This window comes from Panthera onca (genome assembly GCF_046562875.1).
Source record: "Panthera onca isolate mPanOnc1 chromosome E1 unlocalized genomic scaffold, mPanOnc1 haplotype 2 h2.Chr16_ul_9, whole genome shotgun sequence".
In the NCBI taxonomy this organism is placed as follows: domain Eukaryota; kingdom Metazoa; phylum Chordata; class Mammalia; order Carnivora; family Felidae; genus Panthera; species Panthera onca.
The window spans coordinates 177066-190862 of record NW_027675823.1 but is presented as its reverse complement, the minus strand read 5'-3'; the positions used below and the strand labels follow the sequence as shown (position 1 = coordinate 190862).

At 39.2% G+C, this 13797-nt stretch overlaps 1 protein-coding gene across 1 annotated transcript in view; it reads right to left on the bottom strand.

Annotated features, from left to right (window-relative positions):
• The window catches only part of LOC144615268 (uncharacterized), a 50366-nt gene that overhangs the window by 28447 nt on the left and 8122 nt on the right, over positions 1-13797 (bottom strand). The window contains exons 2-5 of the mRNA XM_081794904.1: positions 13227-13298; positions 7906-7977; positions 3986-4057; positions 3183-3263 (exon numbers count right to left, since the gene is read on the bottom strand). Of these exons, the coding sequence (XP_081651030.1) occupies positions 3183-3263; positions 3986-4057; positions 7906-7977; positions 13227-13298 (297 nt within the window). The remainder of the gene's footprint in view (positions 1-3182; positions 3264-3985; positions 4058-7905; positions 7978-13226; positions 13299-13797) is intronic.

Sequence of the window (13797 nt, the reverse complement as noted above, 5' to 3'; positions counted from 1 at the left end):
ACTGTTGGTTTTCCATAATATATTTCATTCCTGATTTCATCTGAAAGAAATAGGATTATTACTACCATTCAAAAAGTGGTACCTTATTAATAAACTCTTGGCATGGCTTTGAGGTGGATTTCAGATTCAAAATAGACTTTACCACACCGCTAACGTGTTCACTCAGTGTTTATCAATAACTTAAGAGGCTTCATTCAAAAAACTCACTGAGATAGAATTACCTGAAACCCAGGGGTGAATCGAGGCCTTGTAGGGTCTGGACCTCATCTACTTTGGGAAATCCTGCCTCATCAAAACATGCAAAATTATGCGTACAGGAACTGCGAGGGTCCCTCCCAAGACTTTGGAAGGGGCCTATGTAAGTGAGAAGACCTGAAGTTTAAGCTTCAGTCAGTTCAAGATAAATCCACCTCAGCTGGGGCCCAAAAGGTTTACAAACTTATTTAATGCTGGAGAAAATATTGTTTCAACTTATAAACACCCCAGTAATTAAGTCACATAGGTAATAACGTGACTGAATTCACGGGATGGCATCTCCCTTGCGCATGCTCTCTTTCTCTCAGAATAAATAAATAAACGTTAAAAAGAAAAAAGAAAAGAAAAGTTTGGCCCCAAACAAGGAGCCCAACCTCCAATACACACTTACTGTACTGTGATAATTTTTTGGAAGTTAACTGTGAATTCGTTTTAGTAGTACAGCTCTATTCAAACCACATTGAAAGGGCGGGCCTACGCCGGCTGACTCCATCTTGTTCTGTGTCCTTCACCTTGACCACACCTCCTCCCCTTGAGTAACCCCCCCCCCCACCTGCCTAACAGCACTCTTCCCCAGGACCCTTCCCCAGCCAATCAGCTGAGGCCACAGCCATTACCTCACCAACTGCCCCTAGGCCCCCATAAAACCTTTGTCCTTTTGAAACTGGCTCTCTCTCCCCGGTATCTCACCTCTGCATCAGTGCAGGTAGGGGATTGAGCTCGAGCTAGCTCGAATAAAGGCTCTTTTGCTTTTACATCGGACTCGGCTCCCTGGCGGTATTTGGGGATCACGAATTCTGGGCATAACACACATGACATGAGTATTAATTTATTCTCAATACCAGCTAGCTCTGGTTCTTTAATTACCTTTTTCTGTCATGTAAGATCGATGAGGGAGCATGAGGCAAGTTGAGGGCAAAATACAAGTTAGCACATGCCCCCGCCCCAGGTGGGATATGTGTGATTCTGGCTGCTCGAGGACAAAGGAAAGGAAAGAAAACAAATGGTTAACTGATAAGAGATCTCAGTCGGGCAAGATAGGAGTTTCCATCAGTTTACAAATATCTTAGTAAATTACAAGAAAAAGGCAATCTTATCAATAGCCTAATCGCCAGAAACCTACAGAATCAGCTTCCTGGAGCCCCAACATCACCCCTCCATAGTGATATGGGGAACAAAGGCAAGAAGGAAATCTCAGGTAAAATTAAATTTCCTTATAACCTGCAGCCTATTGACAGATACTTGAGGCAGGCAAATAAAATATTTCTCCAGGAACTCCCTATTGTCTTAATGCTTTGCTAGACGGAAAAACAACCTTAGCTTGACAATAGCAAGGCCTCTGGTATCTTAGGAGTCCTCTTTCACATATCACAGTCCCTCTGGAGACTTCCCTTTTGACTTGACCTCCCAATTCCATAGCATATAACCTGTCACTCTTCACAACCCCAGTGCAGTTCTTTCTGCCCACGGTCCTGTCCCTGTGCTTTCATAAAATCGCCTTTTTGCACCAAAGACATGTTCAAGAATTCTTTCTTGGCCGTCGGCTCCCGACTCCCCACCATCTCCCCAAAACTTCATCAAGATGAACGTGAAAACTCAACACAAGCAAGTTGTTGCCTTGTCCACGACAAATCTTTTCTATTCCACAACCATCCCCTACTTTGTCACCCCCCAGCTCGTTACCCTGCTGCACTGATGCCAGCATGACTCACATACGTTTTCCCATCAACGGCCATCTTTTTCTCCTTCCAGTATGAAAGATTCTTGGGGACAGTCCCTGTGTATTCTTTGTACCCCCAGTACTTAGTACACTGTCGACACAGAGTGCGCGTGGCACTGAGTGTTTTTCAATGAATTCATTCATTGTTATCAACGGATTCCACCCTATTTTGTCCTGTATTGCCTACCTAACTATGAAATTCAGATTCTTAGAAGAGACTCTCGGTGTTATAAGATGCTTAGTAGAGGTGGTGAGTTTTAAGACATTATATTGACACCACTAAAACCTCTTGGTGGAGAAACTCAATGAGCCCGTTCTCTGGCATGCCGGCAAAACAAAAAACTGACCCTCAGTATTCTTTCCCCAAGTTAGGCATCAGCAAATTAATGAGAGGAGAGAGGAGGCCCCTGCTCTTGGGCACCCGCAGGAACTTACTCCAGCTCCGGACACACCGTAAACACTTTCATCTAATGGAAGATAAGTTGTGAAATCGGATTTCTGAACCACAAGACAGTAAGACAGTCTTTTCCAGCGTCTGCTTTAGAGGAGGGTCTTCAACCTTGAGTCTAAAAATCCCCCTCAGGCCACTGAACACGTCCAGTATGATTTGCTTTTTTACAGAGAAATCACAGAATTTTCCGGCTGAAAGGGAATAACACACTTCTTAATTGAAGAGTGGTCAGGAAAGAAAACACATGGAGAGCAGTGCCCTGTGGCAGGCATTCAGGAGTTCTTTCTGCTTTCCTGATGGCTCAAGAAGCACCCACACCTTTTGCTGCCTGGAGAACTCTGTGCTAAACTTAGTTCTTTGAAGTTCTCTTTTGCATAGGAAACTTGCACATGAGCAGGAATCAAAGTTAAATTCAAAAGTGGATTTCAAGGACCATGCACACCTTGGGGAAGCATCACTGTCACGAATTCCCATGATAATACTGACTTGGGTGTTACTTGCTTGGGGCTTTCATTGCCCACAGAAAGCTGGTTACGAGGGAGGGCAGAGAGTGCCATTTAGGAGTTAAGACAAGTCTCTTGGTCTCTTTGTACCTTAGTTTCCTCATTTGAAAAAAAAAAATGGATTTTAAGACCTACTTTCCAGAATTCATACTGGGTTTATTAACACACACCTAACCAATCACTGTATGATATTTTTACATGTAGTTTTTTTTTGTTTTTTTTTTTACATGTATTCATTTTCTATTTCACTTACAGCTTGTGTAAAAACGGCATTCCATGCCAGGCCTGAAATGTTCCAAAGCTCAGTTCGGTGAGTAAATTGCAACGAAGATTTCTACACACACACACACACACAAAAAAAAAACAAGACACAAACAAAGAGAAAAAAAAGATATTCTTTCAGAATATTTATCCTTTGGCAGTGATTCTAATTTATAGATAATGAAACATAACCACAATACTCTCTCCATACACTAAAGAAATCTCACTATGAAAGATACTTGCCTTTTTAAAAAAATATTTGCAAGAAAGATTTATACTTTCATGTTTATACATGTGGTGCATTAGATACAAATCAGTAAATGCTCAATAAATAACTTGTGTTAAGTAAGTATTTTTTTCTAGAGAAGTAAGTTTATTTCTCTAGAAAAACGTTTCACAACTTTAGCACTGTTGAGATTTATGGTTGGATAATCTTTGTTATGGGGGGGGGGGGTGCTGCCCTGTGAACTGTAGGGTGTGACAGCAGCCCTGGCCTCCACCCACTAGATGCCAGGAGCACATCTACAGTCTGACAATCAAAAATGTCTCCAGACACTACCAAGTGTCACCTGGATGCAAAATCACCCTGGCAGAGAACTGCTGCTCTAGAACGATTCACTCTGATCTCTATAATAACTCTCACACCAAACTTTGCCACAGACAAAAAAGATTTGCTACATAATTTTAGTAGCTTTCGACTAATAAAGTTTCATTCATTCCAAATGAATAACAAAGAGGTTTACAATTAAGTTTAATACAAATTCCAAATATAATGAATTTATATTTGTAACTTACATAAACTTCAAAAAAGGTAGTGATTCAAATGTACGTCTTTCAATAGATTGTATTTTATTGCAGGATAAATCTCTAGGAAAAGGAAAAGGAAAATATTGCCTCAATTAGCTATAAGATATCTAATTAGTAGGATGGTAGTATTGAATAAGTAGCTTTTGGCTAAACTCTGAGTATTAGGAATTGTTATTTGAACCTTCCAGAGCCCCTAACCCTGTCCTCACCTTTCTTAAGAGTCTCACCTTTGTGATCTTCATACATAAAATATACAACTATAGATCTTGATAGATCTTGGAAGTAATCTTTCCTGAGAGCAGAAGAATTGATTAAATGACTGTTTGTGGCCTCATCAATTTCTAAATTATGAGCTCAAAGTTGTGATCGCCACATATAATTTCTAATATTAAAAGGGATATTCTCACATTAGCACACCTTCCTGGTTTAGTTCTATTTCTTGACACCAAGTCAATACCAGAAGAGGTAAAAGATACCTTTTCATTTAACTTGAAAAGAAGTTACTCCTCTAATCAATACCTAACTTTGAACGAACTCAGAATTATATTATCATATTAATAGAAATTTATTTTTGGTTGTACGTTGCCTAAACGGTCTATGAATTTATCAATTGCTTCAGCTGCAAGTGGGGCCAACAAAAAAACAACATGGTCCTGGATTTTTATTTGGAAACACCCATTCTTGATTATGGTTGACCCTCTTATTTCCATGGATTTCAGCCGAGTCCCTCACTTTCCACCTACATGGGTACCACCATCTTCTGACTGGCATTTTCATCTCTGGTCTCTCCCATTCTAATCTATACTGCACACAGTCACCAGATTAATTCTCCAGGAGTGGTTCTCAAATATCAGAGTCACTTGGGAACTTACTCAAGATGCAAATTCTCAGCTCTACTCTGGACTGAGTGAATCAGGAACTGTGGAGGTGGAACCTGTGTTCTGACAAGGCCTCCCGGTGACCCTGGTGCAGTCTAAAGTTTGTCCTAGAGCACTGCTGTGATAACACGGTAGCGTGGCATATCATCCAAGGCCTTCAAAATCCTAAATCCGGCTCTAGTTTCCTACTCTACAGATACCAAAGAAATTTCTCCTGCATTTTGCCTTTCACTCACTCTATCTTGCAAGCATATTCTTCCCAAGATGTCTATCTGATGATACGTCATAGCCATTCAAGGTTCTGTTCAAACAGTATTTCTCTAGTAACTTCCCTGATCCAACTTGAAGTCTTCCCCCCCTCTTCTGTGTTCCAAAAACAACTTATACTTCTCATTGCCCAAATCCATTTCTTCCCCTCCCCCTCTCCTCCTCCTCCTTCTTCTCCTTCTTTTAATTTTTTAAAGTAGACTCCACGCCCAACCTGGGGCTTGAACTCACGACCCTGAGATCAAGAGTCGCATGCTCTACTGACTCAGCCGGTCAGGTGCCCCAATTTCTTCTTAATATAGTTATTCTGGCATTCCATTTCCTCTGGGCATAAACTCCATGAAAGTATGGACTAGTCTTGCTCATCTGCGTTGTCTACTGTGTTTAAAACTGATGCATGGACAAAGAACAAACTCAAATATTTATAAAATAAATTAACAGCTGGGTAGTGAGTAGAAGGAGCAAAACGACTGAAAAGAAATGTGGTTTTACGACTTTGTGGCTCCCTCTTCTGCACTTTGTCAGTGCTTCATCATCCATTTAGTGCTTAGGCATTATGGTTTAAGCTTCTGTTTATTTTCCCTGTGAAATCATGAGTTCCTACAAGGGTGGGAAGCCTGTCTTAACCATCTGCGTGCCTATGGTACTGGGCATAGGGCCTGTCACATTCTTTTTTAGGTTTTGATTCACATTTTTTTTGAATGAATGAATGAGAACACTTCACCTGACATGAAATAATTGGCTTACAAAGTACCTCATAGTAGAAATAATGAAAGGCCCTATCCATTGCGCAGTTTGTCTCTTTTGGTTTTCTCCAAACTGTGTTTGTAACGTTTGGAGCCCAGATGGCAGAGGTAGCCAAGAAGACCAATACAAAGTGGTTGTCCCCTAAGACTTGGAAGGTTTGATAATTTGAAGGGCTATTTTTAGTGTCATATGAGATTCTTTTTACTCACTACCCTTAAGCCTTCCACATTTGCAAGAAGAATCTATTTTCTAAAGCACATCATTAATAAGGATTAATGAGGGGTGCCTGGATGGCTTAGTCGATTGAGCATCTGACTTCGTTCGGTTCAGGTCATGATCTCACTGCTCATGAATTCGAGCCCCGCATCAGGCTCTGGGCCAACAGCTCAGAGACTGAAGCCCGCTTCGGATTCTGTGTCTCCCTCTCTCTCTGTGCCTACCCTGCTCATACTCTGTCTCTCTCTCTCTCAAAAATAAATAAACATTAAAAAAATTTTTTAAAAAGGATTAATGAAACACACAGCTTTGCATGGCATGGACAAAGAATAAACACTGAACCTCCATAGCAAAGAACATTAGTATCTCTGTATGTCTAATGTACAGAGATATATGCAAACATTTCTTCCTTGACAATGAGGCTGGAGAGATGTTTATTCTGTAATTAGCGAAGTTAGAGGCATTTCTGATGTTTGTTTAGTGTAAACATTTCTAACTATACCACTTAACCATCATTATATTTTTAAAGATTTCATTTTTTTTAAGTAATCTCTATACCTAACATGGGGCTCTAACCTACAACCTCGAGATCAAGAGTTGCAGACTCTAATGACTGAGACAGCCACGTGCCCCTTAGCCATCATTTTTTTAATGTTTATTTATTTTTGAGAGAGACAGAGCATGAGTGGGGGAGGGGCAGAGAGAGAGGGAGACAGAATCTGAAACAGGCTCCGGGCTCTGAGCTGTCAGCACAGAGCCCGACACGGGGCTCGAACCCACAAACTGTGAGATCACGACCTGAGTCAAAGTCGGACGCCCAACCAACTGAGCCACCCAGGAGCCCCAACCCCTTAACCATCATTTTAAACATCTATTTTTATGGTGGCATAAGAATTTCCACACTGATCACAGGAATCTACTCCTGAAGCCAAGTGCACATTGTATGTTAGCTAACTTAACAATAAATGACATAAAAAATAATAATAAAAAAATAAACTAATAAAATTTCCCACACTGAAATCCTTAATCTCTTAATAATTTAATATGTACTTGGTAATACTGCTTACATAATTCACCTGCTTAGTTAAATATTTAATATTTAAATATTTAATTTAGATTAAATTATTTAAAAATTCTGGGTTAATGGCATTCAAATTAATGTAAGTGTTCTATATTTTCTTGTCTTGTAGGTGACAATTTGAGGTTAACTTCAATTCCTCTCATTTTACTAAGCCAACTTTTTCAAACCTTTTCTGTAAAGGCCAGACAGTAAATATTTTAGGCTTTGCAGGCCATATACGGTCTCTGTCACATATTCTCTGTTTCTTTCTCTTCTTTTCTCTTTTACAGCCCTTTAAGAACATGAAAATCATTCTGAACTCATAGGTTGTATCAAGACAGACCATACACAGGATTTGATCCATGGGCCACAAATAATAAATATAAATAAAAGCAGATGGTATATGAACACTTACATAACAAGGTTCATATGGGTGTCCATAATTGCTCAGACTTCATTACCCCTTTTCCTCTACAACTGAAGGGCTTTTTCCTATATCTTGTCTATAAAATTAAAAAGTTGAAAATGCATAGGAGGTATTTAATGCTAGAGATGGGCTGGGTCCCCACAGACTTACAGAGTTATAGAATTTAATAGAGAGAATTATAGAATTCCACTATAGAGAATTATAGAATTCTACTGTTAGAAGAAATTGTTGCAATTATCCAATTTGAACCCTGTATTTTTTAATAAATAATATAACTAAAAACTCATAATAAATGATGAACTGATTAACTTACAAATACTGGAGGGATAGCAGGTCTTCAAATGTGTCTTTATGTAATTCGGTCAGATAATTGTCCCTGAGAATTCTGCAAAATGAAAAGGTCATTTCTGGGTCAAAATGCAAAAATAACTACAACTATTTGCTACACAGGACCGCTAGATGTGAGAGAAACCTGGGTAATGGTGCCACCAAATACACTAATTCTTATTTAATGTAGGGATGGTGATCTCTGCTGTTTGATTCAAATCTTTTCTTCTCACATACTCCTTTGTCTCTCCCTCTCTCTCTCTCTCTCTCTCTCTCTCTCACACACACACACACACACACACACACACACACACCCCTATCCACTCTTCACACCAAAATGTACATTTAATGCCTACTCTCTGGATCACAAAATCTCTGTTAGAACCCAGCCCTGAGTGGCAAAAACATGGACAGAACTGCCACTTCCTCCTCTCTTTTCCCAAATTTTATTGTGGAAGCCCTATTTATAACCATATCAGTGCTACAAGTAAAGCCATCTAATTTTTTTCCCCATCTAAAAAATATCTGTGAGAACTAAAAATGTGCATAAAATGCACATAACATAAATGCTCAGTTTAATAAGTATAGAGTAAATACCCGTGTAACACTATTTGTTCATTCTACTGTTGGTGGATACTAGATTTTTCTAATTTTTAGTTATTATAAACAGTGCTGCTTTGGACATTTTTCTGTTTATATCCTAGTACACATTTGCCTAAGTTTCTCCAGGATTTAACAGGGGTACAAAATTGTCTTCCTAAGAGGTTGTGCTATTTCAAGCTGGCAGATTGAAACATGCCAAGTCTCTACCAAACTCCAAACTCCACCAAAGTCCCTAAGGATGATTAGAAAAGATACAATTAGAAAATCCACAACCTTAGCTCAAAGCCAAGGGAGTAGCTCTACAAACACTCCCCACCAGAAATGCCTTGGAGCCACCTACAGGGTGATTAGCTGGGATACTGCAGTAGGACCAAGGACAGCACATCAACCCCACATCCTTCCTCCTTGGATCTGGCAGCAAAGGGTGTTTTCTTCCAGGCAGGAGCCATTGGTGTTAGAAGGGGGCAGGGTCCCAGAACCCTGGAGGAAGGGTATACACTCTGACTAGCCATTAGAAGTCACCTCCCACCTCTTCTTTAACTCTCAGGGGGACCTGTCACCAATAACAAGCCCCGTGGTTCATTTCACCTCTTCCTTAGGACCAGAAAACAGAAGCAAGTCAAATCTCAACTACAAAGATAAATTGCACTCAGGAATGACCAAATGGAGTGAGAAAGCCAATTCTATTCAGGACAGAAAATAAAAAACAAATATAACAGCTTATAGTCAATGACACAGTTAACAGAGAAAACACAAAAGGATTTGAGAATACCAACATTAATGGGGCACCTGCGTGGCTCAGTCGGTTAAGCATCCGACTTCGGCTCAGGTTGCAGTCCATGGGTTCAAGCCCTGCACTGGGCTCTGTGCTGAAGCTCAGAGCCTGGAGCCTGCTTCCGATTCTGTGTCTCCCTCTCTCTCTGCCCCTCCCCAACTTGCACTCTGTCTCTCACTCTCTCTCTCTCTCAAAACTAAACAGTATACAAAATTTAGAATGGCATCATTAATATATCCTCAGACAGAGGTAAACAGTACATCTAATAAAAAGAACCAACTCAAGATTATATGAATGAAAAGTATTATCATTAGTAAAAAACTCAGTCTATGAGCAGCAGAAACGGTCGTTGAATAAATTAGAAAACTTGAGAGATCTGGCCACTGATTTCTTACCAATACTTGAAATTCTATGTATTTATTATATTTACATATTTGTTTTTATATTATATATTTGTAAACCCCTTGACAAGTGGGATATTTGGTCAGTTTTGTTCTTGGGCTTATATCCCTGGCATGTAAAACAGTTCCTGGGACATAGGAGATGCTCCATAAATATTTGTTGAATGAATTCAGAAAGTGACAGGTATCAATTTGCAAATATACTACTTTTAATTAAAACAAATCATTCATTTATCATCATTTATGAGAATAAGTACAACTTCACAGGAAAACAAATGTCTTTCTCCACCTCCGCCCCAATTTGTGACTCAATCTTTTGAGACAAGAACCTTTTGAGAATTTCATAAAAGCTATGGAATGGACCCTTTCCCTAGAAAACTGCACTTTCTTGAATACGTGCAAAGGTGTGCATGCGATTTCAATTTGCAGACCATCCCTTTAGGGCTCAGGTCCGTGAATAGAATGGACTGAATTTGTGGGTGCCAAACTTGGATGGGAAATAGAATCACATCTCTATTTTCACAAACCTCTAACTAGAATTAGCATTTCCTTCCATTATGAATGTAGGCAACAAACCACAGATTAGTGTAGTTAATTTGGTCCCCAGCAGAAATCAGATATTTTCATATCACATATTTGGCATGGATATCTCAAAATATCATTTATTCTCATCAGTACCTTGAAGTTATAATAGTTAGTAGGCGTACCATTATATTTTGTTATTTAATATTCTAACAGAAGCAGATTTATTGCTATATCACTAATCTTTTTAAAAATTTTTTGAAAACTCTATTTCCACATAATTTCCTTTTCCTATATATTTTAACTTATTATACATTTGAAAACATCATCCCAAGAACATAAGCTTCTGCAGATCATCAATACATATATAGAAGGGTGCCTGGGTGGCTCAGTCTGTTAAGTGTCCAACTTCAGCTCAGGTCATGATCTCACGGTTCGTGGGTTCGAGCCCCACATTGGGCTCTCTGCTGACAGATCAGAGCCTGGAGCCTGCTTCCAATTCTGTGTCTCCCTCTCTTTCTGCCCCTCCCTTGTTCATGCTCTGTCTCTCAGCAATAAATAAATGTTAAAAAAAATTTTTTTAAAAATTTGATATATAGAAAAAAAGGTTAAAAATCCTGCCCCAGGGGACTATTGACCCATAGTTAAAAACTTCTGTCTTACAAGGCATAACCCTCAAGCTGAATTAGAAATCATCAAATCTTGGGGCACCTGGGTGGCTCAGTTGCTTAAGTGTCTGACTTCGGCTCAAGTCATCATTTCACAGTTTGTGGGGTCGAGCCCCACATCAGGCTCTGTGCTGACAGCTCGGAGCCTAGAGCCTGCTTAGGACTCTGTGTCTCCCTCTCTCTCTGCCCCTTCCCTGCTCACTCACTCTCACTCTCTCTCTCTCTCTCTCAAAAATAAATAAACATTTAAAAATTTTTTAAGAATCATCAAATCTTACCAGATTCATCTTCTAGTATATAAACTACCAAATACACGCTTTTCAAAAAATATTTTTTTAATTTCAGTTTATTTTTTTTAATAGGTAATATATATTTGCATGGCTCAGAATTCCAAAGGTATATAATACACAATTCAAAGTTTTTCTCCTACCCCTGTCCCTCAGCCTACCCACTCTCTCCACTCTCTCTTGTTCCTTGTGCCAAATTACTTTCATTTTTCTTACAAGTTTGGGAAATAAGATCTCCAAGTTAGATACTATCATGAGAAAATATAAACTATATATAGTATTTAAGAAATTCATAAAATTCATAAGAAAACAACTACCTTGTTCTACCATTTGTCCCTTACCAGTAAGGTTATCAGACTAAGGGGCAGGGGGGAATCTACTTTAGGGGGATCATAATCCCTACATTTAGATTACTATGACTGTTATGTCTTTTATTATTAATTCAGAAGTCATTTATGACTTATCTACCCAAGTTGAACTAATGATATGACACACAATCTGTCATGAAAAATGTCAGTCAGTTACTTTGAGTATAATATTGTTTCCAAAATTACTTGTGTCTACACTGACTTTTTCTACAAATCAATTTAAAAAAAAGATAACAACAAAATTGGCAAAGGACAGAAAATTCAGACAAGAAACACAAATGCCCAGGAAACATACAGAGATATTTAAATGTATACGTAATCAGAAAAATTCAAATTCAGAAGGGACCCATTTTATTCACCCACCAGATCAGCCAAGAAATGGAGAATATCCAAGAGTGGGAGGGTAGGAGGAAATGAATGCTGTCATGGTGTATGGATTGGTGTGTAAATTGGCACACCTTTTTTGAGGGCAATTAAAATTGTATATATCGACATCGTCTTCATCCCAACAGTTCCATTTCCAGGGATCTATTCTACAGAAATACCCACCCACGTACACAAAGATGCATGTATGAGGTGGTCCATGCAGCAATGCATGTAATAAGAAAACTGGACACAGCCTAAACATCCATCAGGAGGGGAATTACTAAATCGTAATACACTCATACTATGGAATATTATGCAGCAGCTTGCATGGATGGGGTAACCCTCTATGTACTGGAAGAAAAAAAGTCTAAGACATACCACGAAGCAAAAGAATCGAGTTGTAGGATGTTACAATTTATGTAAAAAAAAGATAAGAAAATCACACAACAAACCTATTTTGCTGTAAATATGTATGTAGGCAAATGCATGGAAAAAGGTCTGGAAGGATATATACTAAATCCAGAGTAGTGGCTATCCCAGCAGTGGGGGGATTAGAACATAAGGCAGGTGTTCACTAGATCTGTTATTTCATCAAAAAAAATTTTTTTAATGTTTATTTATTTTTGAGACAGAGAGAGAGAGGGAATGAATGAGCAGGAGAGGGGCAGAGAGAGAGGGAGACAGAATCCGAAGCAGGCTCCAGGCTCTGAGCTGTCAACACAGAGCCCAACGTGGGGCTTGAACCCACGAACCGTTGAGATTATGACCTGAGCCGAAGTTGGACACTTAACCGAATAAGCCCCCCAGGCCCCCCTGTTATTTCATTTTTATATATTGAGACTATAATCACGTATTCCTTGTATAATGGAAAATAAGTTGAAATTGATTCTAATTTTAAAGGGAACCTGCCAAATTTAATTTTTAAAATAAACACAGATGGGGCGCCTGGGTGGCTCAGTCGGTTAAGCGGCCGACTTCAGCTCAGGTCATGATCTCGCGGTCCGTGAGTTCGAGCCCTGCGTCGGGCTCTGTGCTGACAGCTCAGAGCCTGGAGCCTGTTTCAGATTCTCTGTCTCCCTCTCTCTGACCCTCCCCCGTTCATGCTCTGTCTCTCTCTGTTTCAAAAATAAATAAACGTTAAAAAAAAAATTAACACAGAATTGCAATCGGTAGAGGTCGAGTTGGGATATGGAAGGGGAAACACCTTTCCTCAGAGCTACTGACTTCAAAGTTCTGGACCAAGAAGGACCTTAGAATGCAGTTAGGTTTTTTTTTTGGTTTTTTTTTTGTATTCGTATTTGGAGAGAATATACTCACAGTTTCTCAGCCCAACGGTATCCCTTCCATACATTTTCATCAATGTGAGAAATAGAGTTTCCTTGGAAATTTCTGTGAAGAAACACAGTTCAGATCCTTGAATAGGTAGGAAAGGAATGAACAGAATAAATAAAAGAATCACTGGCAACCTTGTGGGGAATATTCCAATGCAGTAAATGCCAACTTTCTAATTTCCGCGGCTATCAGCATCCCAGGTGGTGCAATTAATAAAGAGATAGCATGGGGCCACTGGCACAAACAAGCCAGCTCCTTAGAACCTGAACTTCCTATTTGTTCCATTCCTTGGGTAGATAACGCCTGTTAATTACTCTGGAGATAAGTATTTTTTTTCCCCAAATCACTTATGTGTCTAAAATGGTTCCTTCCACAAATCAATGAGAAAATAATAATTCAACGAAAAAAATGGTAAAAAATTTACCATTATCAGCAAACAAATGTAAAGAAGCCCTCTACTGAAACCTCTCTAGGTGTTAGAAGGATAAGGGAAGTTAGAAATTAGAATAACTAACATGGAAAGATTTCTTAGACATATTGTATAGGGAAAAGCAAC